This window comes from Dendropsophus ebraccatus, chromosome 9 (assembly GCF_027789765.1).
Source record: "Dendropsophus ebraccatus isolate aDenEbr1 chromosome 9, aDenEbr1.pat, whole genome shotgun sequence".
Lineage (NCBI taxonomy): Eukaryota > Metazoa > Chordata > Amphibia > Anura > Hylidae > Dendropsophus > Dendropsophus ebraccatus.
In genome coordinates this window covers 88,759,870-88,782,573 of record NC_091462.1, presented here as the reverse complement: position 1 = coordinate 88,782,573, position 22,704 = coordinate 88,759,870, and the positions used below count along the sequence as shown (strand labels likewise).

General features: G+C 44.1%; 1 protein-coding gene across 1 annotated transcript in view; it reads right to left on the bottom strand.

The window, feature by feature from the left end:
- Positions 1–8,954: 8,954 nt before the first annotated feature.
- CRYM (crystallin mu) overlaps positions 8,955–22,704 on the bottom strand; it is a 33,128-nt gene continuing 19,378 nt past the window's right edge. The window contains exons 6-8 of the mRNA XM_069981990.1: positions 21,478–21,599; positions 16,804–16,888; positions 8,955–9,335 (exon numbers count right to left, since the gene is read on the bottom strand). Coding sequence (XP_069838091.1) covers positions 9,262–9,335; positions 16,804–16,888; positions 21,478–21,599 — 281 coding nt within the window. The 3' untranslated portion in view covers positions 8,955–9,261. The remainder of the gene's footprint in view (positions 9,336–16,803; positions 16,889–21,477; positions 21,600–22,704) is intronic.

The window sequence follows — 22,704 nt, the reverse complement described above, 5'->3', positions numbered from 1 at the left end:
TGTATGACCTCTGTTATTGGCTATTCATTGAAATCTAACTTCTCATTGCTGCAGCCATATGTATAGGGTAAATGGTAAAATATTGAATGAATAAAAGGTCTCTCGTTATTAATAATTTATTATAAAGAACATCGAGACACATAGCCTGTCAGAGCTCAGTTGAATGGTGGATATTTTGCATATGTGAATAGCATGGAAATCCAGCGTTTTTCTTCTATGGGAAAGTAGAAAAGGACATCAAAGCTTATACATGCACAAACACATTCAACTGTATGACAGCTCACTTAAAGGGGTTTTCCGGGAAAAATCTATTGATGATCTGTCCACAGGATAGCTCATCAGTTGCTGACACCTGCCATCAGCTGTTCGGCTCCACACAACAGAGTGAATGTAGTTTGTCCCATTAAAATGAAAATTTGAAGCCAAAGCCAGAAAAGGAGAAATCTCAGGCTTTCCTTTATGACCTGATCTCTGTCTTTAGTCTGTTTCTGGCTTTGGCAGATAATCTTTCTGTGTTAATGGACCCTAAGAGTAAACGGCAGAGTGTGGACTGGAAATATCCTTAATATTCTTAATTAGAGACCAAGAAAAAGTTTTAAAGTCAAGCATCAGTTTGAAGAGGTAAATACAGAGGTACATTTGCTGCTCAGCTTAAAGGACAACTCCGACGAAAAATTTTTTTAGCTTATTTAACACACATTACAAAGTTATATAACTTTGTAATGTGGTTAAATACCCGGCCTGGCCCCCTTCCCCCACTTTCGGACCCCCGACCCCCCCGCCCGGAAGTTAAAGAATGTATACATTAACCATTACGATCGTCACGGTCCTCTTCTCCCGGGCGGGAGTGGAGTGGCGATCGATGGTGAGTATGGTGTCTGTGTGTGTCTGTGTTTTTTTTGGAGGGGGGTCCCGCCGGAGTTGTCCTTTAAAGCTTTTTAATGAGGGCATACGAAAGCTTGTTCATAGATGGACAAAGTATTGAAAACAACGATGATTATGTTGAAAAATAATGTATGTGTGACTAATTTGTGACCCTCATAGATGCACCCTTGCCTTGGGACTCTAACATTGCACAGCATTATACCTAGTCTGTTCACACTTATGTTCCCAACAGTAGGTTCTTGCCATCAAATATGTGTAGCTTTCTTGTGGTACGAAAAGCTGTATGTTACCACTCAACCACACAAGGTATGGAACATTTCTGTACCTGTCTAAAAACAGATCACAGTCACAGGCCTCAACTGAACTCTCAGGCAACAACTGAGTTCTTTAAACCCTCCTTTAGTAGCTCCGCACACAGTCATTAGATATTCTAGCTTGGCAGATCCACAAGTCCTCAGTAGCTCCTACTTTTAGTAGGGTTACAGTGGTACCGCAGCAGCATGCCAACTTTTGGTAAACCCAGGCCTTAGCCCCAAGGTAGCAGGCCACTTTGGTGGTTATAGGAAGCTGCTGTACTACCAGTTATAAATTATTCACACTGGCCATTACATCACCATCATCCTCTTTCTACCGCTCACTGATTTTGGCTCCCTCTTTCTTGTTAGCTCCTGACTAGTGTTGGGCGAACTTCAGAAAAGTAGTCGAACCCGGACACTTTTCTGAAGTTCGCTTAACACTACTCCTGACATTCATATAAACTCTTTTGGGTGGTCTCACCATACTCCTGGCTTCGAACCAAGGGAAGGCAACCTATGCTTCCACCTGCCTCTATCCTGTGCTGTCTGGTACAGGCTACATCAGAGCTCTGTTTAATTAATGTAAGACTTAAGTTCTGATTCTATGCAGTCTATGAGAAAATAACATCAATTACTGTTACTTTTTAATTAGAGTACCATACCTACACAATTACTAAGGTCTATTCATTAGGCAGTGTCAAAATCCATTAGCATCTTGGTTTTCTAGTCCACAAACCCAGCTGGTCATCAGTTACATTGACGTAAGGCCATTTTGATTTATGACCGGCTGGTAACAAGGTTAAGAAAGAATTAAGGCTGCTAATGTAATTTGTATAAGAACAGAAGAGCCAATGACATCACAAAGGCGTAAAGTTGAAAAAACAATTACCTCTTCTCCCTCCCTAACATGGCTGATAAATAGATAATGAATAACTGAGTAATATATGTGCTGCAGATATATTGATTGGGAATAGGAACAATATAAAGTACAACTGTTATTCTCCAGAATAAAGTATCATTTTTATTTATTTCCCATTGCTTATATATCACTAACATATCCTCTGGCCTTGTCAGGAGATGGGCTGAGGGAGTGATGGAAATGTCCCTTATGGGGCCAACAATTTAAATGGGTTATTCAGACCAGAATAGCATGACCACTTTTATCCCAAAACAGCACCATTGTCACCCCGAATTTGGGTGTAGTTTTGCAGGTCATTTTTATTGAAGTGAATGTAGCCTAATTGTGGTATCACACAGACTTCGGACAGGGGTGGTGCTGTTTTTGTAAGAAACTAGCTATGCTTTTTCTAACCCTGCATAAACACTTTAATTTTCCTATTCCAGCGACAAACAGATTGGCAGTCCATATGTTGCCAGGAACCGAGTACTAACCACCGACAGCAATATTGCTCAGTCCAAGTTCGTATGATCTGTTGGAGCTAAATATTGTGGTTATTTAGAAAGATGGACAATTAAAAGAAAAAGACTACCCAGCCCATCTAGTCTGCCCTTGTATTACTTCTATTGTATCACAGCAATGCACAGGTTACATCACCAAAAACACCCTGGATGAAGCAGATGAAACAGCTCACCACTCCAGATGGGATCCGTCTGTGCTCGAACTCTCCATGTGGTGAGAGCAGCCAAAAAAATGTAAGTAGGTGTTCTCCAATCCAAACATCTTTATTGTATAAAAATCCGGGCTGTCCACCCAACCTGCCCCCCCCCCCCAGTCAATTCGCCCACATTATGATCCGCTACTGCCCCCCCCACACGCTGTCCCCAACAAACACTGCCTGCCTCCAATAAACATAATGTTTGGTCCCTTGCTGCTACCTCCAGTAAGCATTGTCCACCCCACCTCCACTGCCCCCAATAAACATATTGCCAACTCACTCGGTCCCCTATGTTGCCCCCCCCCAAGGTCACAGTAGCACAGGAGGATGTCAGGAGAGGAGGGGGCTGATCTTATAGAGGAGGTCACAGGGTCACAGCAGCACAGAGGATGTCAGGAGAGGAGGGTGCTGATCTTATAGGGGAGGTCACAGCAGCACAGAGGGTGTCTGGAGATGAGGCTGCTGGTCTTATAGGGGAGGTCCCAGCAGCACAGAGGATGTCAGGAGAGGAGGGTGCTGATCTATAGAGGAGGTCACAGCAGCACAGAGGATGTCAGGAGAGGAGGGTGCTGATCTATAGGGGATGTCACAGCAGCACATAGGGTGTCAGGAGAGGAGGGTGCTGATCTATAGGGGAGGTCCCAGCAGCACAGAGGATGTCAGGAGAGGAGGATGCTAATCCTATAGGAGATGGTCCCCCTTTTCCCCCTTTTATACATGGTCCCCTTCTTTCCTCCTTTATAGATGGTCCCCCTCTATCTCCCCTTTATAGATGGTCCCCCTCTTCTCCCCTTTATAGATGGTCCCCCTCTTTCCCCCTTCATACATGGTCCCCCTCTTCCCTCTTTATACATGGTCCCCCTCTTTCCCCCTTTATAGATGGTCCCCCTCTTCCCCCCTTTATAGATGGTCCCCCTCTTTCCCCCTTTATACATGGTCCCCCTCTTCTCCCCTTTATAGATGGTCCCCCTCTTTCCCCCTTCATACATGGTCCCCCTCTTTCCCCCTTTATACATGGTCCCCCTCTTCTCCCCTTTATACATGGTCCCCCTCTTTCCCTCTTTATACATGGTCCCCCTCTTTCCCTCTGTATACATGGTCCCCCTCTTTCCCTCTGTATACATGGTCCCCCTCTTTCCCCCTTCATACATGGTACCCCTCTTCCCTCTTTATACATGGTCCCCCTCTTTCCCCCTTTATAGATGGTCCCCCTTTCCCTCTTTATACATGGTCCCCCTCTTTCCCTCTTTATACATGGTCCCCCTCTTTCCCCCTTCATACATGGTCCCCCTCTTCCCTCTTTATAGATGCCCCCCCCCCCCTTGCACAGCAGTCAGTAAATTAAAAAAAAAAAAACACAACTCACCTGCCATCCGTTCCCCCGTTGATCCTCTCGCCTCCTGGTCTGTCCCCGGCTGCCGGGGGTGTCCCGTCCTATCCCCGGCAGCGCGCGCATCACACAGCTCACTGTGCCGCCTGGGCCCTGAATTCCGGTACAGAGCGTCTCTAACGTGCGCTCCCAATACCGGAAGTCAGGGCCCCAGGCGTACAGGGAGCTGTGTGATGGCGCACTGCCGGGGATAGGACGGGACACCCCCGGCAGCCACACATCAGCTGGAGGCAGCCGGGGACTCTTGTGACCGCAAGCGAAATAATGCCGGGCCGCAGCGGCGTGGGCGGATTATAATGTGGGCGGGTGGCATGGGCCCAAACCGCTCACATTATAATCCGCCATTGGATTAAGGGTTAAGCAAACGCATTGGCTTTAACATATGGATTGTGTTTTTATGCAGTTAATATATTTGAATTGGAGAACACATTGTTGCTGAACCTACTTCTTGATTTAACCAGAAGTAGACAGCAATGACTATTTTTTAAAAAAAACACATGTCTTACCATTAAAATCTATTGATATGAATGGTAACCCAATAAGAAGTCTGCATTCTCAGTTTAATGAAGAGTATGTGGGCTGTTATGTATTACTGTAAGTAGGTGTGCAGTGTCCCAGAACATGCAGACTACTACTCCTATTATGGCCATTTCTATTTCTGTGTCAATGCCTGTTCTGGTAAGTGTTTGCACTGCAACTGCTGCTGGTTTTCCCCTAGTATTCTCTGGTATTGTGCATTCTCATGTGTATTCTCATGTATTCCTGTGTACTATTACAGTGTACAGTGGTATGCAAGGCTGTTGATCACGTGACCTGTAACCATGGTTCCTCCAATGGCTGACTAGCTCTGGCCAGGAGCAACCATGTGACCTCCCACTTCCTGCTGACAAGTCAGTTCAGCTCCTGCTTCCAAGCAAGGAGGTTGTGTGGTTCTATCCTCTCCCACAGAAGAGTGACTAAGTCTGCTGCTATATACCAGTCTTCGGCTGTATCTGCCTGCTCAAGTGTCCGGAGTCTTCTCTCTCATCTGGGTGTCATTCCGTTATCTCTCCTCATCGCTGCAAGGATTCACAGCAAGTATTATTCTCAAGCTAATCCACCCAGCAACGCTATTTCTCTCATACTCCTACTCCCATCATCCGGCACGTATTCTCACAGCCTATGCAGCACCACTCCTGCTTTATTTGTCACAGCCTGCTATATACCCGGTTGCATCCGGACAGAACTGTTGCTACTAGTTACCTCATCTATAATAAAACCGCTGTTACTGAACCCTGGCATTGGTGTCCACTAACTGGTGCCCTGACTAGGTGCAGCGAAGAATCGCATGCCCATCATCACCCGCAGATTCCTCAGACCGGCCCTACAGCTGTGCCGCCCTCAGGCCTATACCGTGACAAGTATAACCCCTGCAGCTGCCCCGGTCATTGCCCGCTCATAACACCAGCACTGCGGAAGTGGCCCCCAGGGGCCAGGGCATCGCATTTTTGGCGTCACGAACAGGATACAGACTGTGTTGTGCCAACTGTCAGTGTCCCCAGAACTGTACTGCTAATCCCCCCCAGAGACTTTGCCGATTACTATGGGGGTGATCGAAGTGTTTCGGGCCCTAAACTGTACACAAGATGGCCGCCGTCTTCTTCAATTTCTGGCTGCGCCATACCCCGGTGAGGAGGGGGTTAACAGCCATGCTGCCAAAGCGCGGGAATCGCCCCGCGCCATAGACTTTGCTGCTGCCTCCCCTGATTGGCTATATCAGGCCGCTGATGTCACAGTTGCTGGGCAGATTGGGGAGTCGAGCTTTCTGCCCTCTCGCTCCTCCTCCTTCCTCCTCAAAGAGACGCTGGAGCGTGACAAGATGGCGGCCCCCGAGAAACATTTGCCTGCAGCCGCAGCTCCAGTGATACCGGAGCTGCCGGGGAGCAATCCTGGCTGCCTGCTAGCACCGCTCCCATCCTACAGCGACACCAGCTGGGGCGCTGCCCCATCGGACGACAGAAGTCTTCGCCGGGCCTTCATCCCGGCCTCTGCTGATCAGACTGAGGGGACCATAGCTGAGACCAGCATTCCTCCGGGACCCGGTCACTCCAGCCCCGCTGGTACTATTCCTATGCCCACAGCTGCCACAGGGGTGCAGTTCTTCATCGGCTTCTCCCGTCTCTCCGGCTACAAGGAAGAGCCTCCGGACTCGCAGCTCACCCAGGCCGAGGAGGACTCCCCAGACGAGATGGACACTGCTCCAGTGTCCCCGGAGGGCACCCCGGATCCAGAGGAGGTCCAAAAGGCTGCCATTCTGCATGCCTGGCGTCACCAGCTCCAAGCCCTCTGGGAGCATCATCGGGCAGAGGTCATGGCCGCCAATGGGGAAGCCACGATTGCTATCTGGCAGCCGACTGATCCTCCACACCCCGGGCAAGAGTAAGCTTCTCTGGGAAGCTAGGCCGACATGGCCATCCTAACTGTTCTCACTGTAACTGTTCATATGACTGTTTTGTTTCAGGTTCCTGCTATGCAACGTTTAAGGTTCGTGCCTGGTCCTCCTGACCAAGTTCCCTGTACTAACCAGCCATGAGCTGATGGACACTTACAATAACAAAAGGTTCTCTAGTGCCTGTCCCAGAGCCTTTTACATGGACGATGTTCTAATTGCCTTAAAGAGACTCTACCTAACAGAGACACTTAACCCATTCCTTCCTAATGCACTTTCCTGTGATTGTGTGTTCCACACAGGGTATTATTGCACTCATTTCATTATTGCACTTTTTCTACCATTGCATTCCAGTGTTATCGAAGTCTTTGTATTTCCTCCTCTGAGTAAGCACAAGGTTACATAGATTGCCTCAGAGTAGAGCGCCTCTTTTGTAAAACAGTATATTTTCCAGTGTCTGAGTCAGATAGCTCCTCCTCTGAGTAAGAGAAGTCAGTTTACATATACCTCAGAGAAAGTCCAGTTTATGTAGGAGTGTATTTTCTCATCCAGTCTCATTATTGTGTATTATTATCATATCTATAGCTGGAAAGATTTAGTTGAGCCAGTTCGTATGCATATTTTTCTCAGATTTTCATTCAGATTTCTCTCAGGTTTCATTCAGATTCATGTGAGCCAGTTCTCCTCAAGACCTTGCAGTATTTGTTGTCTGTTGTGTTTCCCTTCCTTTTTGTTTCCAGTATTTGTTCACCTCTGTCTTGTCCCAACACAGTAGTTATCGCACATAGTCATACCTAACCTTCACACTTGTCCATACATATCGCACTTTGGATACCTTTTCGTGTGTTTGGCCTGTGGAGTGCTTGTGTGTGTGATCGAGTGGTATGAAAGGGAGCTCCCCATGTATGTTTGCTTTTATTATTTTGTTCTTTTCTCTTCCAGGTATCCAAGACACTACTCAGACACGCCAAGGTAGTACACAGGTCTTCACAGTTCTCTTTTCCAGTAGGGTAACACATTTAACAGAAAACCTACTGTCTAACTGGCTGGAATATTGAGGGTCCCCCGCCAGCAGTTAAGTTGTCCTGGCTTACACGTCAGATGGTTCACGCACTAGCTACCTGGTCGCCAGAGTACGTTAGGCACCCCTAGGTGAAGTCCTGCCACTAGGGTTTCTCATCCTCTCTCTCTTCTCACCTGTGCCTTGGGCGTGGGAAACACACACCTCATCACACTCACTCTCATCATTCATTCCTGTTGTTTAATTGTCCAGTCTATTCATGTTTGCTGCCTTCTAGATTCGCCGAGGTCGGCTCAAATTTGCTAGGGAGGTATGCAGTGTCCCAGAACATGCAGACTACTACTCCTATTATGGCCATTTCTATTTCTGTGTCAATGCCTGTTCTGGTAAGTGTTTGCACTGCAACTGCTGCTGGTTTTCCCCTAGTATTCTCTGGTATTGTGCATTCTCATGTGTATTCTCATGTATTCCTGTGTACTATTACAGTGTACAGTGGTATGCAAGGCTGTTGATCACGTGACCTGTAACCATGGTTCCTCCAATGGCTGACTAGCTCTGGCCAGGAGCAACCATGTGACCTCCCACTTCCTGCTGACAAGTCAGTTCAGCTCCTGCTTCCAAGCAAGGAGGTTGTGTGGTTCTATCCTCTCCCACAGAAGAGTGACTAAGTCTGCTGCTATATACCAGTCTTCGGCTGTATCTGCCTGCTCAAGTGTCCGGAGTCTTCTCTCTCATCTGGGTGTCATTCCGTTATCTCTCCTCATCGCTGCAAGGATTCACAGCAAGTATTATTCTCAAGCTAATCCACCCAGCAACGCTATTTCTCTCATACTCCTACTCCCATCATCCGGCACGTATTCTCACAGCCTATGCAGCACCACTCCTGCTTTATTTGTCACAGCCTGCTATATACCCGGTTGCATCCGGACAGAACTGTTGCTACTAGTTACCTCATCTATAATAAAACCGCTGTTACTGAACCCTGGCATTGGTGTCCACTAACTGGTGCCCTGACTAGGTGCAGCGAAGAATCGCATGCCCATCATCACCCGCAGATTCCTCAGACCGGCCCTACAGCTGTGCCGCCCTCAGGCCTATACCGTGACAAGTATAACCCCTGCAGCTGCCCCGGTCATTGCCCGCTCATAACACCAGCACTGCGGAAGTGGCCCCCAGGGGCCAGGGCATCGCAGGTGCAGAAGGTACCAACACATGCCTATGACAGCTCAGGAGGAAGGGGTAGACTGTGTGACTGGGGGGCCAAGTAAAGCCCCCCAAAGCTCTTGTATTGACTAACAGACCACAGTTCATTACGTAATAAATGACCTTTATAGTTTATTGCTTACAAAGATGCAGAGTTATAATGTTTAGCACAGTCATGGCATTGACAGTATTATTATAAAAGCTTCTTCGTACAAACAGAGATAATGTGTTGAGATACCATTTCCCAGATTATTACATCTACTGGGCGACAATTTATATTTAATTAGATAGCAAAACAATGGTGTTTAACAGTTGTAGTAAAAATATGATTATCCGGGAATAATAACCATAAAAAAGCAAAATGACAACACTAGAAGATATGCTTACTGGAAACATTATGTACTAGAACTTCTAATGCTTCTTTACTTATCATCTTTACTCAATAGCCAGGAGTCATAGACGATTTTTGCTGAGACGGTGTCTTCAATAGCCATGCCTGAAATGAGACGTGAAACACAACCATTATAGCAAACATAATAATCTTCGATGAAACGTTTGGTGTTTTAGCCCATTGGGAACCATAGTCCCATAAAGAAAATTATTTTGGAGCTCACCCTTATCTTTACAGAATACACACAAGTCTATGTTTAACCTGTTATTGTATACAAAGGCCAGATCAATAATAAATTCTAGAGATGAGCGAACCGGGTTCGGGTTCGAGTCCATCCGAACCCGAACGTTCGGTATTTGATTAGCTGGGGCTGCTGAAGTTGGATAAAGCTCTAAGGTTGTCTGGAAAACATGGATACAGCCAATGACTATATCCATGTTTTCCACATAGCCTTAGGGCTTTATCCAACTTCAGCAGCCACCGCTAATCAAATGCCAAAAATTCGGGTTCGGATGGACTCGAGCATGCTTGAGGTTCGCTCATCTCTACTAAATTCCTCTAGATTATTAGTGAATCCACTTCATAAGCTTTTCCCCTAGCAGCAGAACATTATCGACACTAGAGCAACTTCGAGGGGACTGACTGGCACAGCCTGGATATAAACAATTTACTGGAGCCAGAAGCCTCAGCTTTGTACATGTGGTAGTGACCACGTTGTGTTACTGCACACATTACTGGTTACTGATACCAGAATTTTGATGCAACATTTGATGCGTTTCTTTTTGGTGTCAATTTAATTTTTTCATTTAGTTTGATGCACATCAAAATCTACATGGAACCTAAACTCAGGCATAAACAGCAGTGTTGTCCGAACTTCAGATAAGTGTCCGGGTTTGGCCATCAGGCTGAACCATTGGATGCCAACCTAGGGCTGCCAGGAAAACATGGATACAATCTATGGCATCTTAGCTTCTCCTGACTGCAAGTGTTCTGGTTCGTCCATATGAGTGAACCCGGACATTTTTCTGAGGTTCGGTCAACACTACATACCAGCAAAAGAAAAGATTATACAATGTTTTACAACAAATCATTGTAGAAACATAATGTCAGGAATCAGGTGATACAGACACGACAAGACAGTGGGCCCTAGGTCTGAACCCACCCACTGTCACCTGCCTACTTGCCTCAATCGACCCTAGGAGGTCGCGGACAACCACAAAGACGTTCCCTAAGTGAACACACAGAACAATACGGACAGACAGACACAATAAAGAGTAATGGAACAATCTGGGTCAAACCACACGAGCAACAAAGTACAGAATCAGTAACACAAGGGATAGTCGAAAGTCAGGCGGAGGTCAAAACACGAGTAAGTCAGGCAAAAAGGAATTAGGACGGGGATTCACAGGAATAGGACAGGGGGAGCTGGGACTAGAACTAATCTAATAGCCAGCGAAGTTCTGCTGGCTAGAGCTGAACTAAATACTAGTGGCAGGAGTCCTGGACCAGAGCTGATTGGTCCGGCCTCCTGATGAAACTTGCACAGCAGCTGCAGCACTGCAGACAGAGTGGCTGAGCCCTTAGCCACTCATCCTGAGCGCAAGGCAGCTCAGCTGTGTGTCAGCCGTCCGGCAGTCACGTGACCCCACGGCGTCCCCGGTTGCTAGGGACGCCATCGGGTCTCCATGACGCCACTCGGCTCCGGCCGGCGGAGGCGGAGCGACGGCGCTGCGCTCCAGCCGGGATAGATGTCGCTGGAGCGCGGTTAGGTAAGTTGCTGACACATAAAAGCAGAGATTAGTGTTTCTGTTTCTCAGTACATATTATACAGGTGGAGGTTACAAGTCAACACACATCTTCTGGATGTCATTACTTTATATGTGAGAAAAGGTCTCAGTCAAGTAACAGAAGCACAAACACGTCCTTCAATGTAGTGGCATGAGACCATTTATAACAATTCCTGTACATTTCTGTCACATTCCTAACACTTTGGGTACCAGACAAAATATCACAAAATGTTTCAAGTGTATATCATACAGTGACCATAGCCTCTATGCTATGAGTAGCACAGTAACATTTTATGCATTGAATACAAGCTCATAAATGACTTCTGAATATGGAATAGACACTTAATCCTGAGCAAGAAGGAGTTAGATGAAGTGCCAGACAAGTATGTATTGGGACCTATAGACGCTGTGAAGGTGCTCAGGATATATACCAACTGACCAGAAAGCAATACAGGGTTTTAATCTTCATACCAGAAGGAAGACCACCAACGATCCACCAAGGAAGATAATACCATTACTTCATCCTGTAGGCTCGCCATGTCTAAGCCTCAGCCAGTTAACCAAACCACCTAACAAACAGGTGTCATTATCAATAAAGTACAGGGAAAAATATGGTGGGACAGAGAGACCATTTCTTCTAGTGATTTTCGCAGCACAGTAATATAGAACCTTGACCTTTGATTCCCCAATCCCCTCTGCATCTATTGGCTTAAACTACTGTATATTGATTATACAAGCCTGTATAAATCAGTCTTGACCATGCTCCCCCTTGTAGCGGCACTAAATCATTATACCAAGGGGAATTCATTTATTAACTAAAAAGAGGAAAGATATATATGTCAGGTGAACAGCAAATTTTTTATTGTCTTGCCGGATTGAGTTGTGTAGTTTTCCAGACTTAAAAAAAGTAACAATTACCATTGTTTTTATAACTCCCCTGCCACCCTGAGCCAATACTTTCATGGTCCCCGATGGGCTACTGCAGAGAATCACTGGCCAATGCGTCAAACTTATTATAAGAAAACCTATGCCAGCTCTGAGCTGGCATAGGTTTCCTCGGTGCACACGGGATTTATGTAGAGGCAGTGCACCTCTACATAAATCAGGGAAGTGTTGGCGATGCGGGGACATTTTTAAGCCAAGCGCAGAAAACGCCGGACTTAAAGTGTCACTGTCGTGAAATTTTTTTTGCAGAAATCAATAGTCCAGGCGATTTTAAGAAACTTTGTAATTGAGTTTATTATCTGAAAAATGCATTTTTATCATGAAAAAGCAGTTTGAAGCTCTCCCCCCTGTCTTCATTGTTCTCCTATGGAGAGAGCTAAAGAAAAGACCAAAACAGGACAACAAAGAGTTAATCTACAAATCCCTCACCCGTTATCTCTTCTGACCATCACCAGTGACCTGTCTGAGCTCGGATTACAGCTGTCACCCAGCTCGTGCCTGTAATCCTCTGTTATCTGCTTTCTGCTGCCGGCTAACTCCCTCCTTCCTCCTCCCCCCTCCCCTCTCCCTAGAACAGACAGGGTACGTCTCCTGCAACAAGTCACAATTTTCAGATTTTTTGGAGTGGATGAAAAAGAGGAAGGAGGGGGGGACCTGGGAAAAGGCTTTTTACATGCAGATAATGGCAGATTTGGCTAATAAACCCAATTACAAAGTTTCTTAAAATCGCCTGGACTATTTCTGCAAAAAAAAAAAAAAAATATGACAGTGACTCTTTAAATGTCCTCCAATGTCTGCAACATGCTCTTGCCCTCCTCTTGTCTGTGGATGTCAGCAGAGATGGTCAGAGGAAGGAAGGAAGGAAGGGCAGCACTGGAGAGCAGAAGATGTAAGACCTTTTCTTTTCTCTGGATTACCCTTTAAATTCTGGGTTAAGGCATCCAGTAAACAATGCCACTCAGTGATAGGATCACTCACTGGACTCCTTAGCAAAGAAAGATCAGAAATTTCAATCAATAAATGACAAGTTATACTGAATCTCTTCCCACACAGATACAGATCAACCTGCTCAGCTCCCCCTACTATAAGTTGATGCCAGTAGATTAGACTGCATGTTCATGGTGACAGGTTCACTTTTATATTTAGCGATATTGTTCTGATTTTCATTGGGATTTTTTTTTTAAATGAATAATAATAATTTTAATCTGCCCCAGTTTTATTATTCCTTTATTGAGGTACTGTTACTATTACAATGTCACATGTTGTGGTAAAGTGGCTCTATGCTGCCATGATGTAGTAGAGTGATGGGAGAAGCGAGGCCAATGTGGACAATGCCCAACATTACAAAAATGTAATTTTCCTTGTGAGGTGAATCAGTGGGAAAAAAGCTTATTTTTATATGCAAAAAAAATAGAATAGTCCATCAAGATAAAGAGAGAAATTGTTCTGAGTTCTGAATTCTCAGGAAAGTACACAGGTCTGTTCTTGGTATATAAGAAGCGGCACACATACGCCCCCACACTGAGGACCCCTGACTGCTTGATAACTGAAGACGTAGAGGTGACATTCCTTACTTGTATCTCATCAAACCGGCTCACAGCTCAACCTTCCTTCATTTTAAGGACACAAAACATGAATCAAAAGAGGAGGCTGAGAAAGTCGCTTATCCAGTTTAGTTGTATTTCTGCACCAGATAAGTATAAATGTCACTTGTGCACAGAGTCACAGACCATATTTAGGCGGCATTCACACATCCTGCAATTACAGGCCATGTGCAAAGGATCTGCTATGGACTGAAATCACAACTCCCGGCATCATCATTCATATTGGGAGCTCTGAAACAGTGTAAAGGAGAAGTCCCGGGGGGAGGGGTGAAATTATTTCAGGCAGGGGGTGTGGGAACATAATAAAGAACATATATTTCCCGGAGCCCGCACATGCGCAGCATCCCGCTCCTGAACCCCTGCCGCTCAGCCAGTCAGTGACTGGGACGGGACACCACCCTTTATATGTATACCACTGGTTTATGGTAAATGCTTTTCAGGTTACCCCTACAGTGCACTCGGTTTACATTAAAAGGATTATGCAGGCTTAGAAAAACATGTCTGCTTTCATCCAGAAACAGCACCTCTCCTGTCCTCAGTTTGGGTGCGGGTTTCGCAGCTCATTTCCATGGAAATGTATAAAGCTAAAATGCAATACCACACACAACCTGGGACAGAGGTGGCGCTGTTTGCACAAAATTAGCTGTGCATTTTCTAATGTTAAATAACCCCTGTAAATCCTCCATAACATATGTAAATGTATAAAAAGCATTTACCAAACTGGAATGAATGTTTACTTAGCTACAAAATGTTTATTTAACACATTCATCCATCTCAAGAATAGAGCAACACTGACAATATCCCATGCACTGTATAACCTGGGACCAGAGATAAATTTATATAACTAGCCAGAAATCCATTACTCGGTGGTATCCTACACGGCCATAGTTCAGTGCTTCATTCTTTCTATCATCTTATTGTTTTAGTCATGTACTGTAATAGATGGAGATGTCCTTTATGTGTATTTCATAGGTTGCAAATGCACAATGTGTTTAAGGCAGAATTGAAAGGCTGTAGTAGGGCAAACCTGTATTATGTAGAAGCATTAACTAATGTTCCTGCAAATATGTTGGGTATTGCTGCCATAGAAAGCGGACTATGTATGCTATTAGTATGCTATTAGCTGTTACCATGGCCATTGAGAAGTAATTTATATTGACCCAAAAGCATAGCTTGATGCACCTTTTAGCTAAAAATGGGTTTCTTGGACTCACTTTTTTATTAGTATTGCAATTCCAATTCTAGTTCTTTGCAATTTTTTCCTACTTTGTATATAATTTGCTGATCCTAAAATTGGATACAGGACCCATAAATATGTATGCATCTCTGCTCCCATAATTGTACACTAGTATCATCCACTCCAGCAAAGTGAATATCCCTGCCATCTTTCTTTCATTTCAGTGGTGTTTTTATTTCCCTACTAAAGATAAATGTATGGCAGTATAGGACTTCAAATACTGAATATACTGTAGGTGGGTAGATAGGATAAAAAAAAGGGGTAATTATCTTTGTTTTATTGTCCCACCCTTGCCCATGGGCTTAAGGTCCTTTTACACAGAACGATTATCGTTCGTTTTTGCGCAATAACGATCGCATTTGAGCGATAATAGTTCCGTGTAAACGCTGCGATCGATCAAACGACGAGCGAGAAATCGCTCATTTTGATCTTTCAACTTGTTCTCAAATTATCGTTGGTCGTTCGCAAAAAATTCGCAGATCGTTCCGTGTAAACATTCTTTCAACGATTTCACCTATGTGTGAGATGGGCTTAAGCGATCGCAAAACGATCGCATAACGTTTTTTCCGTACGATGTATCGTTCCATCTAAACGTTGATAGTTATCAAAAAAACATTGTTCATTCAAAATCGTTAATTGTGCGATCGGGCGAATTATCACTCCGTGTAAAAATACCATTAATTTGATATTGCAGCCCAGCCCCATTCACTTGAATAGGGATGTTACAAGCCCAGGCTCAGACAAGATTAATGCAGTTTGTACAAAGATTGCAGATTTTAATTTTCCTTAAAGAGAATGTACCATCAGTACATTTGCGTTAAGATTTTCATATAGATAGAACGACGCTGGTGAGGGGAAGCTATTCTAATGGAGCTGCACCATAGAGGGGAGAGGGTTTCCTTCCACCAGGAGTGGCCAGCCCGCCTCCAGTGCTTCACCCCCGGCTGGTGCCTAGGAATAGACTGATGCTGCACACAGAAACCAAGCCGCTGTTCAAAAAAGGGCTGCAGTAGGAATGTATATATACGTTCCTGACACTGAAGGGGTTTGATGTGTGTGGGACCGCTGCAGTGAGAGTGGCCCCGCACACATCAGTGTCCCGGGAGCCTTGCATAATGACAGGCAGCTTCAGGATCTCAAAAAACCCTTAAACGCCTTGATCTATAGTGATCGTGGTCTTTTAAAAGTACTCAGTGACAGGACATGCTCCTGTCACTGACTGTTTGGGACCCCCACAGCCATACTGAAGGGGTCCCGATCGCTTATACCGACGGGCGGGGGTAATCCACTTACCTCCGTCCTGTCGAAATGGGCGATCTATGTATAGAGTCTGCTCTGAGGCAGGCTCCATACATAGATCGCCAATAACACTGATCTATGCTATGCTATGCTAAAACATGCACTCTAATGATTGCATATTTTAGAATGAAAAAAAAAAAAAAGTGTTAAAAAAAGTGTAATAAAAAATGTTTTTAAAAGCACTTCAAAAAACCTTATAAACCCCACCCCTCCCAATAAAAGTTTAAAATACCACCTTGCCCATTATAAAACTAAAAATATTTAAAAATAAATAAATAAATAAATAAACATTATATATCATAGCGTGCCGATCTTTTTAAATTATATATCAACAAAAAATAAATAAAAAGTGATCAAAACTTTTCTGTTACACCAATATGATATCAACAAAAACTAGAGATCGTGGAGCAAAAAAAATGACACCCCAACCAGCCCTGTAGGTGGAAAAATAAAAGCGCTATGGCTCTTAGAAGGAACATTGCATTAATTTGACCCGGACATCCAGGCATCAATGGGCTCGGGGTTAAAATTAGGAACAGTAGGAGGCCACGTCTGGAAAAAATCTACACCCTTTCCATGGGGCGCACATTAATAAATATGCCTCCCATGTGCACAATGTAATAGGTTTATGCAGTTTGTCCATTTTCACCACGTTTTTAAGAAGCCAATTTTTACACTGCCGACACATGTATGTATCTTACCTACTGACTTAAAAACTGTTGTTTTATCTGGAAAAGCAGGTTTTGTTCCTTTTAGTATTTCACCAATTTCACCAAAAATAGATGCCTAAATGACAAAAGGCAGAAAAGATTAAAACTAATATACAAAAGAATCAATAACAGTAATACAAAAGAATCAAGGGGTACTCCTGCAAAAAAGGTCTTTCAAATCAACTGGTGCCAGAAAGTGCCAGAGATTTGGCACAGTACTTATCAGCCACTGTATACCCTGCAGAAATTGGATTTTTCCTTCCAGTCTAAGGGTATGTTCATACTGAGCAAATGGGGCGGAATTGACATGTCAATTCTTTGAGTGGAGGCACGCGGGCCCTCCCATAGAGATGCGGCCCATTTGATCACTGTGAACATACCCTAACACAGTGCTCTTCTACTGCCACCTCTGTCCATGACAGTAACTGCCCAGTAGCAAATCCCTATAGAAAACCTCTCCTGCTTTCCAGACTGAATACAACACTTCATTTAGGACATACAGCAGCTGATAAGTACTGGAATACTGGAAATGTCTTAATAGAAGTCAACTACAAATCTGTGGCACAATTTTTTTTTTTTTGGAGTACCCATTTCCCACCCTACCCCTTTAAGCTCTTAACAACAGACACCAAGATGGATTTGGCGAACCAGTATGGTCTTCTTTCAGCAGAAGTCACAATGCTGATGTGAACATGGCTTTACAGAATTCATCGATTTCAATAGGTTATGACTTGAGATCTGCCTGATGTTCAAGGGGCCTTTCTAACAAAAAGCAGTTGTCCAACCATTGTTTTTACCAATAATATACATTACACTACATATTTTCAGCACATTTTATTACGCTCGGTGTATTTATTACTCCCACACCATTCTCCCATCCTCTTTACATATTTAAATCCCCTGCTGCTGCTTTTTTCCAATAGAGTTGTCAAATGTGAAATCATTTCAATACAGCTCTCAATGACTTTTCATTGAGCCTCCTAGAAGACTAAATAGCTGCTGGGAATTTGTAATGTGTAGACAGAAAAAGGACTGACTGTTGGCATTCTGTATTGAACAGATGAATAATATGTTGAGAATACATTTTTAAAGCGTACCCATCATAAAAAAAACACATTAAGAACCTGCATAGTTCTGTTAGATTAACCCTTTAGATTGCTCATAATGTGATTTTGTGCACTTACTCTGCTTATTGATCCACTAAGAGCCTCCCTCATTATGGACCATTTATTCTGCATTCTCTCCATTTCAAGGGTTGGGACCAGAGCGGGGCTGTTTACCAGTAATATATATGGATACTTCCCTTATCTTACTTATCACGTAGTGCTAGTGAAAGCGTACTAGACTGGTATTGTGCTGAGGATGAATTACAGTAAGCTCCTATACATGCCATGTGGGGAGGGAAGAGTTACTGATGCACTGGATTTGCAGGGTGCTATGTGAGTAGAACAGCAGCAGCAAAGCAAAGAATGGGTTAAACTAGGCAATCAACTGCTGCTGCTGATAACAACAAACCTGCAGACAAAAGGGAGGGCAAAGGGGGAAATCACATTCAGGAGATAGCACTGTCTACATGCATTAGTAGGAAAACAAGGGACAGCTGCCCAGAACACCATGGGTAGTCTGAGAGGGAAGCCTTGATATACCTTTTATTAACAGTGTGATCCTCTAGAGGGTTTTTACTGGCACAGCATAGAATTAGTTAAAGAAAGCTGCCACTATATTCTAGCAGCAGAATTAAAATCCGCTGTGAGAATGCAAGGCTGTAGAGTAATGAATATCACAGCGAATTTGCTGCACTATGCGCAGCGTGAAACCTGCTGCAAACTTGTTACATGTGAACGGAGCCTTAAGGGGTTTTCTGAGATTTAAAAATGAGCTGACCATGGAAGTCACCTGAGATGCCATCACTGTGGAATGAACCAAGGGCAGCCATAGAAATCAGAGAACCCCTGCGCAATATCATTATATAGTCCCCTTGATCTTGCTCATGCGGGTGCACCAGACTTCTTTGTAACAATCCATTAGTTGCTAACATTTGGACACTTCACATATAACAATGAGTAGGTATAGCTTGATGTAGGCATGTTTTGTGTAGGGGGGTCCTATTGTGAGCATGGTTTGCATGGGTGTGGCTTGTCACCTGTGGGTTTTTTTTCCAGAATTTTCCCTAAATTGGCCTTATTGACCTAGGCAGGAACTCTCCATTGGTACCCCCCCCCCCCTCCCCAGTAATTAGCCCCCATACTTAGTAGGCATACCCTATAGACAATCCCACTTACACCTAACACCCCCTTGTAAGTAATGTAGTTGGAACCCCACTGTAGGCATCCCCCTGTTCCCAACACTGGTTAAACCAGCTGTGCCCACAACATGCCTTAAGCACAAAACAAAGGCTTCACAAACAAAGAGTTCTTAATAATTGATTAGGCATCTCCCCTGTTAGTTAACCCTCCCCCAATATACTTACCTGCCTGCAGCAATCCTCAGGTCCCCTGGCAACTCATCTCCCTGCTCTGTACGAGTGACGTCACTCAGGCATCTGAAGGAGAGTGGCCTCTTGTGGCCGGCAAGATACTGTCAGAGCAGGGAGCCAATGGTTCCTCGCTTTGTCAATGCACTCATTAGGAGTGTTGGCAACTATGTAACTAAGCTGTAAAATTTATTAGCTCAGTCCCTTACATGTCCAATAAAATACAGTAGGAAAGTGTAGAGGCCTGTAGAGGTGACAGTAGTCGCTTCATCTGCTGTGCTCCTGTACATAGGTAGTATGCATAGAAAGTCCGTAGATTGTTCTGGTCTTGTTTACCATTTTGCTCTGATGCAATTGCTCATGTTCCTGCAGTGTTAACAAAACTTCTATATGCATACATTATGATATGTAGCAAGCGTAGAGCTGCTAATTTTTATAAACCATGTGAGTAAAGCCTCCAATGTTTATTCATAAGCTCACACATTTAATGTACAATACTTAGCTCTTGTCAGACAATGATCCTGATGACCTGGATGATGTAAATCAGAGCACATACAGAGGAATAAAAGTTCATGTTAATTACTAGCTATGGATCTTCAGTAAAGAGAATAAAACATAATAGCTATAGACCCTCAAATACAAAGCAGCCCTGTTCAACCAGAGACCTTGTTAAAATAAATATGAATAAGATATATTTCCCCATATAAATGTGAGACCGAGACTTAAAGGGGAACTATCAGCAAGTTAAACAAATCTAACCTGGTGATAGCTTCCTAGTGGGCACAGGGCACTGAGGATTAAGGTATGTCTGTTACCTTTATCCTTAGTGCCATTCCCATGCTGTTAGTTGTGCATTGTAATGGCATTAACCCTCCAACTACGCAGACATTCTGGAAAGCCGTATCTCTTATTTTTCCATATAAAAGGGCTTGTTTTTTGTGGGACCAAATGTACTTTTTAACGGAATTCCTCAATATACCACATAAAGTGTAATTCACCATGCAGTAAAACAGACATGTCATCTTTATTTTGCAGGTCAATATGAATACAACAATATAACTTTTTTATTTTTCTATTTACACAGATGTGTGAGGGCTTGATTTTTTGCACTATGATTTGTATTTTTTTTTTTTTAACAGTGTCACACCTCAGTATTTAGTTTATACAATTGAGCATGTTGAGTTGATAACTTTTTATTTAAACAAAATGGTAAAGGGGGTAATATGACTTTAAAAAATTTTTACACTTCAGTCTCGCTAAGCAGGGGCGGATTATAATGTGGGCAGTTAGGGTGGCTGCCCAGGGCCCAAAGCTCCTGGGGGCCCATGACTGTCCAAACTGCCCACATTATCAAAGTGGCACTGTATATTACTCAGGGGCCCACAAAAGCATCCTCTAATGGGCCCATGAGCCATGTGCTGCACTCTCATCCTTGGAATCCAGACCCCTGTCCTGGATTCCCAGGTAAGTGCACTACTTAATTGCATGTGTACCTTTAAGATGCAGGTGCAATTAATGCTTATAAAAGGAGGCCTGGTCTTCCGTCATGGGCAGTGTGTCCTACAGACACTGCCTGCACTGGAAGTCAGAAAAGAGGAGGACCAAATCGGGTAAAGAAAGGAGAAGCAGTATTTTTTTTTCTTTTGATCTAATCTGATCGTTATGGGCAGGGGCGGATTAACTTTACCATAGGCCCCGGGCTGTTCACCAAGCCTGGGCCCCCACCCCACTGTAACTATGGCGGCACTAGCCCGGCTTTCATAGTACAGGATAGATAATGTCATGATGTCCTGATTTGTGCAAAATTGCCATAAAAAAACAGTGATTTTCTGCAAATCATGGCAGAAGTGTAGCCAGGAGACAGTACACCACTGAAAGTATAAGTCTTTGTGGGTGGTCATGGGCCCCCCAGGAGCTCAGGGCCCCGGGCTGCCGCCCAAAACGCCCCTGTTATAATCCACTACTGGTTATGGGGGCCCTTCAATTAAAAGGGGGAACTACATGGGGCATCTACCAAAGGGGGAACTAAACAGGAGGAGGCCACCTACTATAGGTAGGTTTGGCTAGTTTGTAAATTACATATGGTAGTTTCAGGGGCAATAGGGCCGTAGCCCTAAACAAAATCACAAAAACAGTCATGTTCATCTTCAGTAGTCATTGCGGGCTACAATATTTTTATAAAAGGATCTTACCCCAGATAGCACTATATCCCCAGACTCTGTTTGGCTGGCCTCTCTGGTGTCCACATACAACACACAATTCTTCATCAGTGTATCATCCAGTTCTCTCCAGTCCGGACGACATGCACCAAGGGCTGAAACAAAATATTATCTAATTTATATTTCAAAGCACGAAAGTATGAATATTCTCATGTCAATAGTGGTGGAGCATGAAAATGTATCATTGTTAGCCCATTGGATTTGCAGATACTTAAAAAAAAATAGATAGATTGTATATGGTTATTTATGAAAAACAAGGTATGAAACACTGATAAACATTGCACATGGCCTAGATGTACTAACGTCCAGAATTCTGTCCAAAATGTGGCGCACAGGACTATTATGCCTTTTAGAAAGTTTAGATACACTTTGCAGCTGGGCCCAGAAAAGGGGGTGCAGTGTCAGTTACAAAGGGGTTAGGCTCAATGTGTAACACTGTGCACCAAAAAGTGCAAAACAATCTGGCTGGATATTATGATATTATGGCGCATATTATGCAAACTAATTGTCTAAATTTCAAATAGATAGTTTTCAGATGTCGGTGAGAAAGTGTAACCTACTCAATGCAGCAGTATTGTTTTCTAGGCTGTAAACGTCATACCTGTGGACACTAGAGGCAGGGAGTGCCTTTTCCTTCAGGATACAGGGTATCCAAATAGTGAAGATATTGTGTTTCCGGCTTCCTGAAGGAAAAGATGCTCCTAGCCTCTAGTGGCTAGTGGAAATAAAGTTGCCTGTGGCCTCTCTACTGGGAAAACTACCTACTAAGGGGGCCTATATATAGTTGGGGGGCCATATATATATACTAAGAATACTTTTCTACATGTACTGGGGGAAATAACCTACTGGGGGGAACTACCTATTGGACACCTAATGATAGCAGTATTTACATTTGGAACACTATGGGTGGTTCAGATGAAGCAGAACAGGAAAAAGGATGATGCCACTCAGAGAAGATACCCAGGGTGAGTTACTGGATTTAACTGCACTGTAATTTCTCCCTATACTGTGGTAACTTGCCAAACCCGAACGCTTTGCATTTAACTCCCAGCAGCTGGAAAAGTTGGATGCAGCCCTAGGGCTTCCAGAACTTGAGTCCAGCCTATTACTGTATCCATGTTTTTTAGGACTTCCTGGTGCTGCATCCAACTTCTCCAGCCGCCGGGAATCGGCCAACCTCAAACGTTCACCAAGTTCCCT